The sequence below is a fragment of the Lissotriton helveticus genome, chromosome 1_1 (assembly GCF_964261635.1).
Source record: "Lissotriton helveticus chromosome 1_1, aLisHel1.1, whole genome shotgun sequence".
NCBI lineage: Eukaryota > Metazoa > Chordata > Amphibia > Caudata > Salamandridae > Lissotriton > Lissotriton helveticus.
Genome location: NC_136057.1, coordinates 1,330,485,768 through 1,330,501,393, shown reverse-complemented (window position 1 = coordinate 1,330,501,393; position 15,626 = coordinate 1,330,485,768). Strand labels below are relative to the sequence as shown.

At 44.0% G+C, this 15,626-nt stretch overlaps 1 protein-coding gene across 1 annotated transcript in view; it reads right to left on the bottom strand.

Annotated features, from left to right (window-relative positions):
• Positions 1-831: 831 nt before the first annotated feature.
• The window catches only part of LOC144772798 (von Willebrand factor A domain-containing protein 7-like), a 556,704-nt gene continuing 541,909 nt past the window's right edge, over positions 832-15,626 (bottom strand). The window contains exons 14-16 of the mRNA XM_078657375.1: positions 9,144-9,277; positions 2,504-2,673; positions 832-1,076 (exon numbers count right to left, since the gene is read on the bottom strand). Of these exons, the coding sequence (XP_078513501.1) occupies positions 2,505-2,673; positions 9,144-9,277 (303 nt within the window). The 3' untranslated portion in view covers positions 832-1,076; position 2,504. The remainder of the gene's footprint in view (positions 1,077-2,503; positions 2,674-9,143; positions 9,278-15,626) is intronic.

The window sequence follows — 15,626 nt, the reverse complement described above, 5'->3', positions numbered from 1 at the left end:
GGACAGGTGGAGTTTGTTTCCAAATGCAGGAATAACATTATCAGAGAACATTTCTGACTACGTTTAGGAATCTGCTGATTGTGTTTTTAACATTTAGGATGCTGTACATTTCTTCAATTGAGAGTATAAGTATGTTTCTAGATTCATTTTGGCTAGAAGTTACTCAGTGCATTGAGTAGAGAAAGTGAAGAGCCAGGGGCAGATTTACAAGGAACTGAAGCATCTGCATAGATGTCCTTGCCGAATGTCCTTGCGCCACTATGGATGCGCTGTATTTACAATACAATGCTCCATGAAGCAAGGATTAACAGATGCGTCAGAAATTCTGATGCATCTGTTGGCGCAAAAGTGACGCATTGCTGGAGTTGCTCATGAAAGTGACGCAACTCCAGCAATGTACCATAACAGATGGGTGAGTCCTATTCAAAAAGCCCTTTGTCATTCCTTACGCATGGCGTAGGGATTTCGACGCAGTGAAGGCATGGAGTGACGCAGTGATCTTGTAGATTTCACTGAGTCAGTTCTACATGGCGTTTTGTGTGGGAACGCCCACCCTGCATACATTATACCAGACGCAGGTATAATGTGACGTAGGGCTTTACAATGTTACGCATCTCCCTAGATGCTTCACGTTGTAAATTTGACAAATTTTTTACGCCACTGCTGCGTCACAAAAGTGACTCAACAGTGATGCAAAAGTGTTGCAAGGGCCTCGTAAATCTGACCCCCAGTTTTTAAAGTGACTGCACATAGATCGTAGCATATATGTTCAAACTTCCATAGTCAATACAACTAAACATTCCTAAATGGATCAAATTTTTTGTCATCAGAAATAGATCTCAACATGGGTTCTGCACAAAAGGATTGTTTTTTCAAGTAATTTGCACAGGAATTTGTAGTTTGCACAGTAGGACTGCTATTTTCAAGTAATTTGCAGTTTCAATAAAAGATATTCTTATAAAATTGGAATAGAAGTGTTAATCTGTGGTTGAAGAATAAGTAGTAATTTGAATTTCTTTGCTTAGTTGATGCTTAAAATCGTCTTCACTTTGAAGGATGTGTATTTCCAGGAAAGCCTGCAATAAGGTTAAACAGCAATCAGTTGTTAATCACTGAGTCAGACCCTAAATAAAAAATGATGAACTATATGTTTACCAATTCCATTACGCAACATGCACACAGAACAAAGTGTAATTGAATTCAACACTATGGTTGTATCGTGAGTATATGTCAGAGTCCTTGATCATTTCATATTCATTGCAATTATGGGGTTGAAATGTCCACTATTTTTCCAATATCACGTTTGGGTTCCATAAAACACATCTGTCACTCTTTGGTGGAAATCTATTTTGACAATGCATCATTGCCATTTGTCTTATTTAATTTCCAAATCATGAAGTTTGAAAAGGCATCACAAAAAGCAAATATTTAATATATGCGAAGAATTCATAAGAGATGTGTTGTGATCTGTAGCTCTTTTTATATTCCAATTAAAGAAGGTGCATTCAGCGTAATGCATATCGACAAAAGAGATTGTGAGTTTGTACAACATCATTACTAATCATCCAAGTAATTCCTTTATATACATCGTGCTATAATTTAAACAACAACTGTTGAAGTAAGACAAGTGAAAAAGTATTGTATCACACTACATAGGGTATCTGATGTCAAGTATTGTATAAAAACTCTATCAAGATAAAAGATCCATATTTATGTTATTTAAGCGTGTATGAGTAATGAGATGACATTATAAATGAATAGGCAAAAGATGAGTAATCAAAGTGAAATGGATATTCATTCTACTATCTAATTCCTCACTTACTTTTTTCATCAACTCTCAATAACATTTTTCCCTCAATGAATGTTTATAAAACCATACGTAGGATGAAAAAGCACACAGGTTGCTTGCTTTTTTTTCTGCTTTTTTTCTATGGGTCTACTTTTTTATTTCACTATTAAGCTTCAGTTGGTCATATTTCCACCGAACGTTACACGTCTCTGGTTAAATCTGTTTTATGAGATAGGTGAGTATATCACCCATATGTTGCTAGTCATGTGGAACCAGTTCTTGAATAGCAAGTCCACACAAGAGTTCAAGCTGGGTTTACAGACTTGGTAAAGTGTGCTTCACTTACCTAACTCCACAAAATATCCAATGAATCATTAAGAATGTAAATAGATTTTAAGATGCTTTTGGCCGGTGTGGTGAACATGCATGATTAGAGCTGAGATTGACAAAGATGCATTATTTCATAATACAACATGTTCCCACTGTGATCTCACATTTGCAGCTCAAATCTACTTGGCAACACCCCTATAGATTTAGATGTACCTTCTGCTGCCTTGTCATCTACTTAGCTCTTAGCTCCATTTGGAATTCTCCCTGATTTCCAACAAACCATCTATTTTTTGTTTATCAGGGATCATACTGTTATATGAATCTCAGGTGATTTTTACATGTCATTGTAATACTCCAACACAAGGCCATGGGATTAATACGTACCTTATTTACTGGGAAACTGTATCAAACATTCCATAAACCATGTGGTATGATCGTGTAAATCTTCTTCCACCACCTGAATTTCAATAGTAGAAGATGTGCCACTTTCAGCTGTATCAGGAATAGCAACGGTCACTTGACCTTCAGTGCTTTCTCCCCTTTCAAGCTTAACCCTAAAGAGGGAACATAGGGCAAATAAATTATATTGAGTATTTATGATCTTATCATGATGTTTATTAGAAAATATTGAATTTTTCAGACTTGAAAAAGTGACCAGGGTCTTCAAACAGACCTCAGTTAAAATGAGATGTAAAAACTAAACAAACAACATGGTATTGGTAAAATAAAAAAATTATCCTTCTCGTCATGCTGCAGGGGATCTAGATAAAAAGTCTAACTGTAAGAGAAATGGTATCAAATGATCATTCCATGATCGTAAGTAAATTATTTCCCATGTGCCTCAGTTATAATGGGTAACTTTGTATTCTGAAGCAATATTATTTGGGTAAGCTTTGGTGCCACCAAGAATGTAGAGCTTAGTGGCACTGGCAACTTGATCCTCCAAAGTAGAGGAGGGAAAATTATGATTGTTCTCAAAGTAGAGGGCATCTAACACACATGTATAAATACTGATACCTTAGCTCAGTAAAATAAACAGCTTGCTCAGCGAGCACATACATATGTGCCAAAACCACACATTTCAGTCTACTCAGCTAGCTACTTTGCGGTGAAGTGGGACCGTTTAGATTTCAAAATCTATTTTTAATGTCATCTCATTTCCAAGCAAAATTGTATCAGTCTTTAAAACCTGGTGTAAAACTGGGGGAATTCCCAAGGTGCTGCTGTGAGTAAACCACTTTGGGGGACAGGTAAATGATTTGGGGGCCATAATAAAGCCCAGAGTTGAGTTCAGAAGATCAATAATCTTGACATACCTCTCTGACATGCTTAAAACCTCCCAAAATGAGGGCACTCAAATCAAACCACGTTTAGTGGCATGGAGAGTGCAACAGGACACACCTATAACACCTTCAAACAGCAGCGGCCCGTGCAAGTGAGAGCGGTGGCGGCAGGGCCTAGTGGGTGGGGGGGATTTCAAGAGACGACTACGAGGGAAAAATAAGTTAATAATTCATTTTCCCTCATGGTCGTCTGTGGAAATCTCCACCCCCGCCACCACCCAGTCCCACTGCTCTTATCTGCGCAGGCCACGGCTGCCTTCAATATAGTCCAGTTCCCATCATAATGTCCAATGCAACCCTGGAACAAATCCTGGATGTCTTTAATTTGACCATTTCCAAAGCTCTGAATGGTCACCCCCTATAAATTCCAGTTATAGAAGTTAGGAACCCAAAGTTGGCAAATCTAAAAAAATGAATACATTTGGAATGAGAATGGTGCAAAACTAACTCTGTGGAAGACATTATCAGGTGCAAAATGCACATAATGGAGCAAGATACAAAAGTGAACTCAATTGAGAAAAATTCCACCTGCCACAAAATAGGTTCAGGCATTTTGCTGTGGAAGGCACCTGCTCAATTGTAAATAACAAAAATAAATATCACAATTCTTCGGCCACTTTTCAAAGATACTCCCCTTTGATATTTGGGAGTGGGTTTCAAAATTAACTTGAGAGCCAGAAGAGACACTGACCAAGAAAACGAATGCTCTGATGTAGACTCATCACAGACATTCATGTGACAGACATCTGAAGTTCTAGCCTTATGGCTAGAGCTGCCGACTTTGGAGCTGTGGAACCAGGTTTGAGCCTCTGCTCAACATCCTGTGATTCTGGGCAAAATACTTAATCTCCCCGAGCCTACCAAAAATTAATGTATCCTTGTGTAACGTAACTGGTGCTCATGTGAAGCGTGCCAATACCTTCGGGTCAAGTTTGTACTATATAAAAAAACTGCAACAACAAAAAAATTATAATAAGCCAATGGGGCACAAAGTGGGCTGTGACACCATACAATACAGAGGGAGAAAGATCAGACACATGCCATAGTTTAAGATTAACCAGATATAGGGATACCAAATGAACCCACCAGTGAGCAACTCCCTATATAAAAAACAATGTCAATGACACACAGCGATAAGACCTGTTAAAAGAAGAGGATATAGAGGCTGTCTGAACAGCTACGAACTCCTGAGTACGGAAGCCGGGAGCGACGATTGTTTTTAAAATTGTATTTCTCTTGTGCTTTTATCATTTACCTTGCTCCCTGCACCTTGACACCCTCACTTTCAGCACTTCTCCCCGCGCAGCCGATTTTGACGCTGCCGCGGGTCGCAGAAAGGATTGCCGCCATTCTGGGGAAGCCCTCAGCCCAGGCCACGCCCACTTACGCCAGGACAGGCCCCTCGCCTCTATTTAAAGCGCGCTCTTCACAACGCGCGGCTTAGACAGCTACGAACTCCTCAGGCGGAAGCCGGGAGAGACGATTGTTTTCAAAATTGTATTTCTCTTGTGCTTTTATCATTTACCTTGCTCCCTGCACCTTGAGACCCTCACTTTCAGCACTTCTCCCCGCGCAGCCGATTTTGAAGCTGCCACGGGTCGCAGAAAGGATTGCCGCCATTCTGGGGAAGCCCTCAGCCCAGGCCACGCCCACTTACGTCAGGACACGCCCCTCGCCTCTATTTAAAGCGCGCTCTTCACAACGCGCGGCTAAGACAGCTACGAACTCCTCAGGCGGAAGCCGGGAGAGACGATTGTTTTTAAAATTGTATTTCTCTTGTGCTTTTATCATTTACCTTGCTCCCTGCACCTTGACACCCTCACTTTCAGCACTTCTCCCCGCGCAGCCGATTTTGACGCTGCCGCGGGTCGCAGAAAGGATTGCCGCCATTCTGGGGAAGCCCTCAGCCCAGGCCACGCCCACTTACGCCAGGACACGCCCCTCTTTCTCCTCTATCTAACTATGTGCCTTTCCCGGCCGGCGCACCGAAGGCGCGCCAAAGGCAAGCCCGTCTGCGCCAGGCCGCACCAGGCCGGGCCCGGGGCCCTCCACCCTGCCTGTCCCCTCTCCTACCTACCTAACCAACTCCTGGCATACCATGACGACTGGCCCATTAGCCCCTCAACACTGACCCGAATTATTTCTCATGAAATCGCCCGTTATGATTATTCTAATCCTGCACGCTGTCATTCCAGCCTCCATAAGAAGCTGCCACGCTCGGCTTCTACTCATTCTTGCTCCAAACTCACGGCTAACCTTCCACCCACGGCCTCAGTCTCCCTTCTTAATACCCGGTCTGCGGTCAAGCATCAATTGGAACTCTTTGACCTTCTTGACACCCTCAAACCCGAGATTCTGTGTCTCACTGAAACTTGGTACAAGGCCCTTCCCTGCCCGATATCCTCCCTTCCCTTCCTGACGCTAACTACATCCTTCGTGAAGACCGGCGGCGGAGTAGCAATGATGTTACTTTTGAACCTTCAATTTCAAACTCTCACTCACCATCCTATTATCTCAACTGATTTTTTAGTGGTGCGTTCCACAAAACTTGCGTCCCCTCTCACTATTGTGCTCTTCTATCGTCCCCCTCAACCCATGCCCCACTTCATCCCAGCCATACAGGATCTACTAGCCACACTGGTAGTTAACAACTCCGCCGTCCTCCTTTTGGGTGACTTTAATTTTTGGCCAGGTGATCCTCATGAGAACCCCCTGTCCAAAGATTTTTCCGATACCCTTCACTGTCTTAACTTCATGCCACATATAACTGCTCCCACCCATACTCACGGGCACACCCTCGACCAGGTTTGGTCTGCCAATCTGTCAATTTCCACACCTACCATATCCCCCTGTGCCTGGTCCGATCATTCCTTGATCACATTCTCCGCCCCTTTGAGGGAGACCACCACCCTTCCTCTTCCAAAAATATATATGCCCGCTTCTGGAATAGGGTAGACCTGGTTGGTCTAGGCCATTCCTTAGCCTCCTCCGCCCCTACCCTGACAGACCTGTCCCCTAATAGGCAGGTAGAAATCCTTGATAATTGGCTCTCAGAGGCCTGTAACCCAGTTGCTCCACTCAGACTAATCAGAACACGCCGTCTACACAACGCCAATAGGTGGTTTACCAATGCCCTGAAAAACCAGAAGTTGGCACTTCGACAGGCTGAGCGCCACTGGCGTCGCAGAAACTGCCCTGACCTCAAAATATCCTATCTGATCCTCCTTCGGGCCTACAAAAAAGCGATACTCACCGCCAAGCTAGAGTATTTCTCTCAGAAAATCAATCAGGCAGCAAAACAAAACAAATCCAAAGAGATCTTCACGATCGTACACGAGCTTGCTGCCTCTAATAGAGTGGTGCCCAGACCCATCCATTCCAATCCCTCTGTAATATTCTCAATGACTATTTCATTGAGAAAATCACTACCATAAAACAGAATATTCCTTTAGCACCCTCTCTGCTCGTTTGCCCTCCACTCCCCCTCCCCCTTCCCTCTTTGACCAATTCCTGCTGATTTCAGAAGAAGCTTTTCATACCCTCCTAGGCAATGTTAAGACGGGTTCCCCCGCTGACTTTTGCCCGGCACATGTCCTGAGGGAGATCTTCTCTCGCTGCCCAGTCCCCCCTATAACCCTGCTCAACACCTCTATCACTTCAGGAATTGTACCAGATGCTTTTAAATCAGCCATGGTTATCCCCATTATAAAGAAACCTGGTGCTGACCCTACTGTTTCCTCCAACTTTCGACCTATTTTGCTCCTTCCACTCTTGAGCAAGATCCTAGAGAGCCATATCACCTCTTCGCTCTCTACCTACGTTGAAGCTCATCACCTCCTGGCTGACCACCAGGTCGGCTTCCGTCCTGTACACTCTACAGAAACTGTGGTCCTCTCAGTGGTTGATGAGCTTAGATGTAGTGCAGACACCAATTCCCCCCCGGCCGTAGTTCTGCTCGATCTATCCTCGGCCTTTGACACGGTCGATCATTCCATCTTACTCTACCGTGTCAGAGGTGCCGGCCTACGGGGGCCAGCCTTGTCCTGGCTCACCTCTTTTTTAACAGGTCGTACTCAGGCTGTTCGACTGGAAGGTTTTCTTGCACCCATCCGCCCCGTCTCCTGTGGTGTACCCCAAGGCTCCTCTCTTTCCCCTCTTTTGTTTAACCTTTACATACACCCCCTCATTGTTGCTTTACAGGACATGGAGGTCACGGCGTTCAATTACGCCGATGACCTCCAGCTCATCTTCAAACTCTCCTCTTCTGCCGACTCAGTTTCCAGGGTTCATTCCACTCTTACTTTTATCTATAATTGGATGAACCTCAATCATCTTAAATTGAACCCCGATAAGACGGAGCTGGTTCTTATCGGTGGTCCCTCTAACCCTTGGTCCCCTGCTTTTTGGCCCCCCCATCCTCGGTTCCCCCCCCCCGTCCCCCTCTGCCTCTGTTAGAACCCTTGGCATCAAGGTCAGCCAGGACCTCTCTCTACGCCCCCAGATAAGCGCAGTAGTCTCCTCTTGCTTCCTCTCCCTCATAATCATCCGGAAAGTCTCACGCTACTTCTCGGCTGAAGCTCTCAAACTCATTGTTTCGGCAATGATCCTTTCCCGACTAGCTTATGGGAATGCCCTATATGTGGGCATTCCAGCCTATGAATGTCGTCGTTTGCAGCTTATTTAAAACCAAGCAGCGCGCCTCATTTTTAGGCTCCCCAAATCTAGGTACATCACCCCTCTGCTCAAAACTCTTCATTGGCTCCCTATAAAGGAGCGCTCACCCTTTAAGCTGGGCTGTTTGACCTATATGTCATTAGCTGGCACTGCCCCTGCTTTCATCAGATCCAAGATCACTGCATATGTTCCTACTAGACATCTGCGGTCCTCCACCCAGTTCCTCCTTCTAGTCCCCCGATTTCGTAAGAAGAAATCGGGTGGCTCTAGATTTTCAACACTTGCCCCCCTCTTCTGGAACTCACTCCCTCTGATAATTAGATCTATCCCTTCTTATCTAGACTTTCGGGCTGCTCTGAAAACCTACCTTTTCTCTCCTGCTTACATTATTTAAACCTCCCCCCCTTCCCCCTCAGTCTTAGTTTCTGTCTACAGCGCCAAGAAACCGTTTGGTAGTAGAGCGCTATATAAAACCCTTCCAACTTCCAACTTCACCAGTAAATGACTTTCCAGAGGAAGTGCGATCTCAATGGATCGATGAGGACTGCTCAGGTGGAGAGACCCCATAGTCAATTAATCAATGAAGGAAGTAACTTAAGATGTTATAGATTTTCTCTAAGTGAGAGGCTGTTCAGCTAGAGTGGTATCAAATACACAATAGAGATAATTGCCTTTCCTTTAAGCCTTTTTATATAATTGCATGTTTTTATTCCTCTTCTCTCTGTGAACAAAGAAATGACAGTTCTAAAATGCATCAATAGATGTGTCAATAATTTAACAATAAAGAGGGGGCGGGAGAGAGGTAAATCCTCATTAGATGAAAAATCTGCCATAACCGCCTTCATACTGACTTAGAAAAAGAAGATACATGAATGCCTTATGTGGGAGTGAATCTCACTCAGAATGAGTGACACTTGCACATTTGCTTAGTGAAGCCCCATTGTAATGTTATATTAATGACACCTTGAGAGCATATGAAACATCCTTTGTCCAAGAAGAGAGATTACCTTGAGGGGCTGTAGCTTTCCACAATGCTGCTCCCTGCCACATTGATGATGTATGTGGAAGTTTGCCCAATGTTCTGAATTGTAAAAGGAATGTCAGCTTTGCATCCTGGAGGTAATGGAAAACCTCTGAATCCCTGAAATGAAAAAAGAAGTGAGAGGTTTGTATTACTAGGGTGCTATAGGGGTGCCCCTCAAGTGGACACTTCGATTCAAACAAATCAAGGTGGAACACAGGGTATGCACAGTCTAATTTAACACACTTTAGTAAGCCATGAAAAGTATGGCGGGTTATACAAAGTTTACAGCTCCTGCAGGGGCGTAACACAGGCCCCGCAACCCCCGTTGTGCGGGGGCCCCCAAGCTCCAGGGGGCCCCCTTAGCAGAGTACTCCGGCCAGAGAGCCAGGGCCGTAGCCACGACGCAGACAGCGTGTGCAGTATTATTACAACTCTTTATATTAAAATGTGCACAGTGTAAAAAGAAAATATTCAACCTTGAAATGCAGCCTTACCAAAGAAACATAACCTATGCAATGAGGCCCCTTCCAAAACACAGCAGTTGTTGTGTTCCTGATAGCAGGCTGCAGAAGCATGAGGGCAGTTTGTTGTCCAGGATATGACCTCTGAGAGAGGCGGAGGCACAATAGACCACATGCATGAAAAGTTAACTCCCCTCAGCATTGTCTCTGCATGCGTGCTGGGAGTCTGACCTGAATAGAGAAAAAGAGCGGGAAATTCCAAAGAGGGACAGAAAGTCTCTCGCCTGTAGCCTGTCTGAATCATCCCGACACAAAGGAAATGGAACTGAATCTTTCCCCAGACATGACACCCTCTTTAAAAATGTGGTGTGGGTAAGTTGCATTTCTTTCACTTATGCACTCTCTAGCAGAAAGGGAACCACTGGACAACTTTCCTGTTATATTGCAATGAGCAGTAAATAGAACAAAAGAAATGTTTGAAATGCATAGTTAGTCCTGGAGGCGCGATGCCAGAAATCCTTGCATGTTATAGTTTGGAGCGCTAATTTACATTTGAAATAACAACAATTGACTTCACTGTCAGGATGATAACTGCAATTGGTGTTTTAATGTATTTCCAGAACATCAGGTTTTACTTTCACACTTCAGAATTGTTACTTGCACACTTATAAATGGTGCCAGTGGGCCCCTTTATGTGTAACACAATCAACCACTCAAACTTTTAATCCAATCGTACTTTGAATTTCTGTTTTATCACAAACATGATGCCTGTAAACATCAGTTCATGTGAGATACTGTTATGTGAAATCAAGGACAGCTCTAAAGCCTGCTACATGACCTAATGCCTCTTGGTAGCTTTGCACACCTGTCCGTGCTAGCAGTATGTACATGTTTTGTGAGGGAGTCTTGAAATGATGATTGCTTCCTGTCTCTTTATTTTGTATATGTTAGTGAGGTTTGCACAGTTGTCATCTACGGTATTTATTTTGTAAAGGTGAGTTTCATTACCTGAAAACCCTGAGATAGTGCGCTCTACAAATATGCATGATATAACATTTACTTCCAGTGACCTCCCTGTTTTAAGAGTTGCTGCCCATGCTGCTCATGTTTTGTGCATGTTTTTCACTCATCTCCCACCATTCTCTACCTATATTGTGAGGGAGCGTTCTCCTGCTTCTTCATATAACTATGTGAAGGACACTTGCACATCTCCTTTCTGGGATGCACCTTGTTGTGGGATAGATGCCTGCCCAACTAATTTCCATGGATCAGCTGCTTTTCCTAAGAGTAATTTTTAGGGTCCATCCTGCAAGAGCATGTGCCTCGCTTACGAGACACTCTTGTTTAGAGAAAAGGGCTTGGAGCCCGCCAGTTTCTTACCATTTGGCTTGTGTAGCACTCTTCTTTACAGCATAGTAATTTGTCACTGCATGCCTAACATAATTTCCGTTCATCTCTGTGGAGCAGGGACCAAGCACTGATTGATTCAACTTAATCAGTGTCCATCTGCTGCTCTTGACGTGATTGAGGCACTATTTTGTTCTTTTTAACTTTTAGTGCCCAGCAAACAGACAGCGTATGACTGACAAAAACATGCCCAGCAGGAAAACTAAAAGTGCAAAAGTTTAATTTCTATAGTTAACTTTATTTTATTTTGGCAAGTCTTCTTTTCCCACTATGCACTCATGTTTTATATTATTTTTTATCAATGGCGCTATTCTTAAATTAGGATTATGTTTTTGCAAAGCGACATCCTTTCTTTCTTATGTGAAATTTCTGAAATGATGCTTTAACACATAATTGTGCAGTACACCCGAAACAACCCACTCAAATCCGCCCCACTCAATTCAATCCACACCACACCAATCCATCCAACCCACTCTAATCCAACCCACTCACCCCAATAAAATCCACTCCAAACCTCTACAATCCAATCCTCCCAACCTGTCCCACTCTAGTCTGTCCGACTCCAATCCAAAACAATCTGTCCCACTCCAAAACAATCTGCCCCACTGTAATCTGCCCTATTCCAGTCCCAAACAATCTGCCCCACTGCATTCTGCCCCATTCCAGTCCCAAACAATCTGCCCCATTTCAATCCAAAACATTCTGCCCCACTCCAGTCCAATCCACCTCAGCCCAATCCGCCCACCCGAAACCAATTCACCCCACTTCAATCTGAAACAATCTTTCCACTCCAATCTGCCCCAATACAAAACAATCTGATCCTCTTCAATTTGCTCACTCCAAACTGTTCCACTCCGATCCAAAACAGTATCCTTCATTCCAATCTGCCCCACTCCAATCGAAAACAATCTACCCCACTCCAATCCAAAATAATGTGCCACACTCCAATCCAAAACAATGTGCCCCACTTCACTCCAAACACTCTGACCCACTCCAATCCAAAACAGTCTTCCCCACTCCAATCCAAAAAATTCTGCCCCACTCCAATCAGCCCCACTCCAATGTGCCCTACTCCAATCCAAAACAATATACTCCACTCCAAATTCAAAACATTCCACCCCACTCCAATCCAACTACTTTACCCTAATCCAATCCACCCTGTCCAAACCAATCCATCCCACCCAAATCCAAGTTACCCCACGCCTATCTAATCCACCCCAACCCAATTCAATCCACCTCAATCCAATCCAGCGCAATCTGTTCACCCCAACCAATCCAATCCACCTCATCTCAATCCACCCCTCTGCAATCTAATCCACTCTGATCCACCCCATGCCAATCTAGTCCACCCACTCCAATCCAGCCCACCCCACTCAATCCAACCCACTCTATCCCAATCCAACACACCCCAATCTACTCCAGTCCAGTCCATCCCACTACGTCAGTCCACTCTACCAGCCGCGGCCAGCAGTGGGAGTACCGGCAGAGCGGTGACGTGGGGAGGCGGAGGGGCAGGGTGGGGGGTAGTAATGTATGGATTACGGAGCTTCCCAGGTAAGTAACCATTTAAATAAATAAAATGGATTTCGTTGAGTGCACTGCATCCCCAAATGCGATGCAGTGCGCGCAGCAAAATTCATTTTATTTATTTAAATGTTTACTTACCTGTAAAACTTCGTAATCCATACATTACTACCGAAGACCATGCCCCTCCCCCCCCACGTCACCGCCCTGCAGGTACTCCCACTGCCGGCCATGGTTGCACTCTACACTATTCCACCACACTCCACTCCACACCACTCTACGGTAGTGCACTATGACACTGCAATCTACGACACTCTCTGCCACAGAACCAGTGATCTCTACTTCCCTCTACTGAACTCTATGACACTCTACTCCCCCTACTCCACTCTACTCCAACAAATCCAGTGTACGGGACTCTACTCCCCCCACTTCACTCTAGGACACTCCGTGCCACTAACTTGTAGCCACGCTGGACAGCAGCCACACTGGGGTACAACATGGCAAAACCACAGTGCCAAAGCCAACAGCTCTTGTATAGGCAAGACCTATTGGCTTTGCCAGTGCTTGTTATAGTTGCTCTCTATATTGTGCCTTTTTTGTCCTAGTCTAAGGAAAGCTTGCACGGAATCTGCCAATGTTTCTATGTTTAAAGAAAACTTGCAAAGGTACTTTTGTGTTTTACCTCTACTGCTTGTGTGAGCGAAGCTTCTAGTCCTGCTGCCTAAGGTATACCTAGGCGTACCTTCTTAAAACTTTTTTGTTTCCGGAGGCCTATAATTAGCTATATCCCTCTTTTTCTTCTGTTTCCCCAGCACAAGCACCAAGAAACCTTCAGGTGTTAGTAGCGCTATAAAAATTGTTTTAACATAACAGAACATAACATATTCTCTGTGTGTTGAAATCTCACCTTCCAGCCTTTGTTCTATCTGGTTTGTGTTGCCAAGAAGCCTGCAATGCTGCTATCTGTGCAGTACAATTACTGCATATGAGTTAAGTTTAAAATGCTGCTGCTTCTGTCCCCTGCTCCCTGTGAGAGAAACCTTATTTGTTGCTGCTTTTACATTCTGTTGCAAATATTTCAGTGATTCCCTTGCACCCACACCATTGAGCTATATACACTCAACCACAGTGTCCTAAGTAATCTGGGTGAGAAACTGACTTGACTGGGTTGAAGGACCACAGTGATGGACTGCAGAGAACAAGTTGCGAGAGAAGAACAAACACAATGCTGTCAAGGAAGAGGCAGGACAACAGGCAAAGATGGGAGGAAATAAATGAAAGTGGGAGAGGAAAGGAAAATGAAGTGACCCCTTGATACAATAGACCTTTGCAACTACCACACTATTTCTCTCCTTCCCATTTCAAAATAAGCTTTAAATTGGGCATCTTGGTCTCAAATCAGTATTGCATAGAAAAGCATGGCCTCCCCCATCATGTATATGCAGACATTCTTCTACACCATAGAATGGGATTGATAATGCTGTTGAATCTGGGTAACCTGAGGGGAGAGGTGTATGCTAGCTGTCAGTGTCCACATTCTTAGATCTGGTTGCATTATTCACAATTAACATGTCATAATTGATTTTACAGAGGTGGGTATTCAAGACAGTCTAAACCAACATTGCTAAGACAGTGCCTTGAATACCTACCCATAATTGAATTTAACAAAATCTCAGCAGCCTTGGTTTCCCAGTATTGCTTGCTGTACGAACTTGGAGTATTGGTTGAGAGAGTGAAAACGCAGCTCAAATAATAATCACAAGCCTTATCAGCATAAACCACTAGAGTCACTAACTAAACCTATGCTTAACACTATGGTAGCTTGCCACACAACAGTCAGTCTTACCTTTGAGGTAATGTGTAAATTATGTATGCAGTACTCAAACAGTAATAAAGTGAAAACACAACAAAACAAAAATCCCAAGCCAATTTAGGAAAATATAGTAAATTTTAATAAACAATACTATACCAAAGCGATAAAAATCCAATAAGTAGAACGGGAGATACAAATAAGCATCAATTGTGGCCATCTGATCGTGCTAGACCAGTTCAAAATCAAAAATTAAGTAAGACCGTGATGGAGCGTGGGTCAGATGCAGGGACTAGGTTCCTGCCAGTGGAAGGTTTACCTTCTGACTTAGAAAGTTTTATGGGAAAAATTTAGTCTCTGAAGAGTCATCAGCGGGGCAAGCTGGATCTGAAGTGGTGTTTGATGACGGTGGGTTGCTTATGCGCGGAATCACAGTGCGGTTGTCGACAGATGCGGGAAAGCGAGTGGGCGAAGTTTGAAGTCCATGCCTCGGATGGCCTCAAGGTTGATCGGATGATGTTTGACATGGATCCTGGTGTGGTCCTCTCTACGTTCAGACTTAGAAACATTTCAGGAAGTCATATCTCCTTCAATGGGGCAAACAAGAAAGTCGAGACCGACAGAAGGGGGGTTGGGTGCACACTACCTCACATCCCAGCACGACTGGCGATTTGACATCAATGACAGCAGCTCTGCCTGCGATCCCGGTCTGTCAGTCCTCCAGGCAGAAAGCCGCCAGAAAGTTTCTGAGTCCCACTTCCTACAGTTTAGGGACAGGAGGAGTAGACTTTAATACCAGCCAAGGGTCTGTGCATAATTAAATTGATTTACAATTGCATGATCACCATTTGTGAATGCCTTGAACTTGAAAATGAAGCCATTTGCCTATGTACGACTACCAGTCCTGCTTCAGATCATGCTGTAGCTATGAGACTACTACCTTACACGTCGTAAACAATGCCCTCCTAATCCCAGATGAAGTTACCACTGCCTCCTGATATTTCTGGACCTCTCAGCTTTCTTCCTTTAACACACCGATGATACACAGTTTTACTCCACTTCTAACATCTAGTGCCTCAAAAACTGCCTGCATATCATGCAAATCTGGATGCCCAGCACCTAGCAGAAGCTCAACCCAACCAAGTTAGAATTTTGTTGTTTGAAAAAGCACCCAAACGTAGTGTGCAATTTCAAATCTTGCATACTGTACATTTCCCCAACAAATACTACTTGGAAAAGAATATATGTATTGTGCACAGCTTTA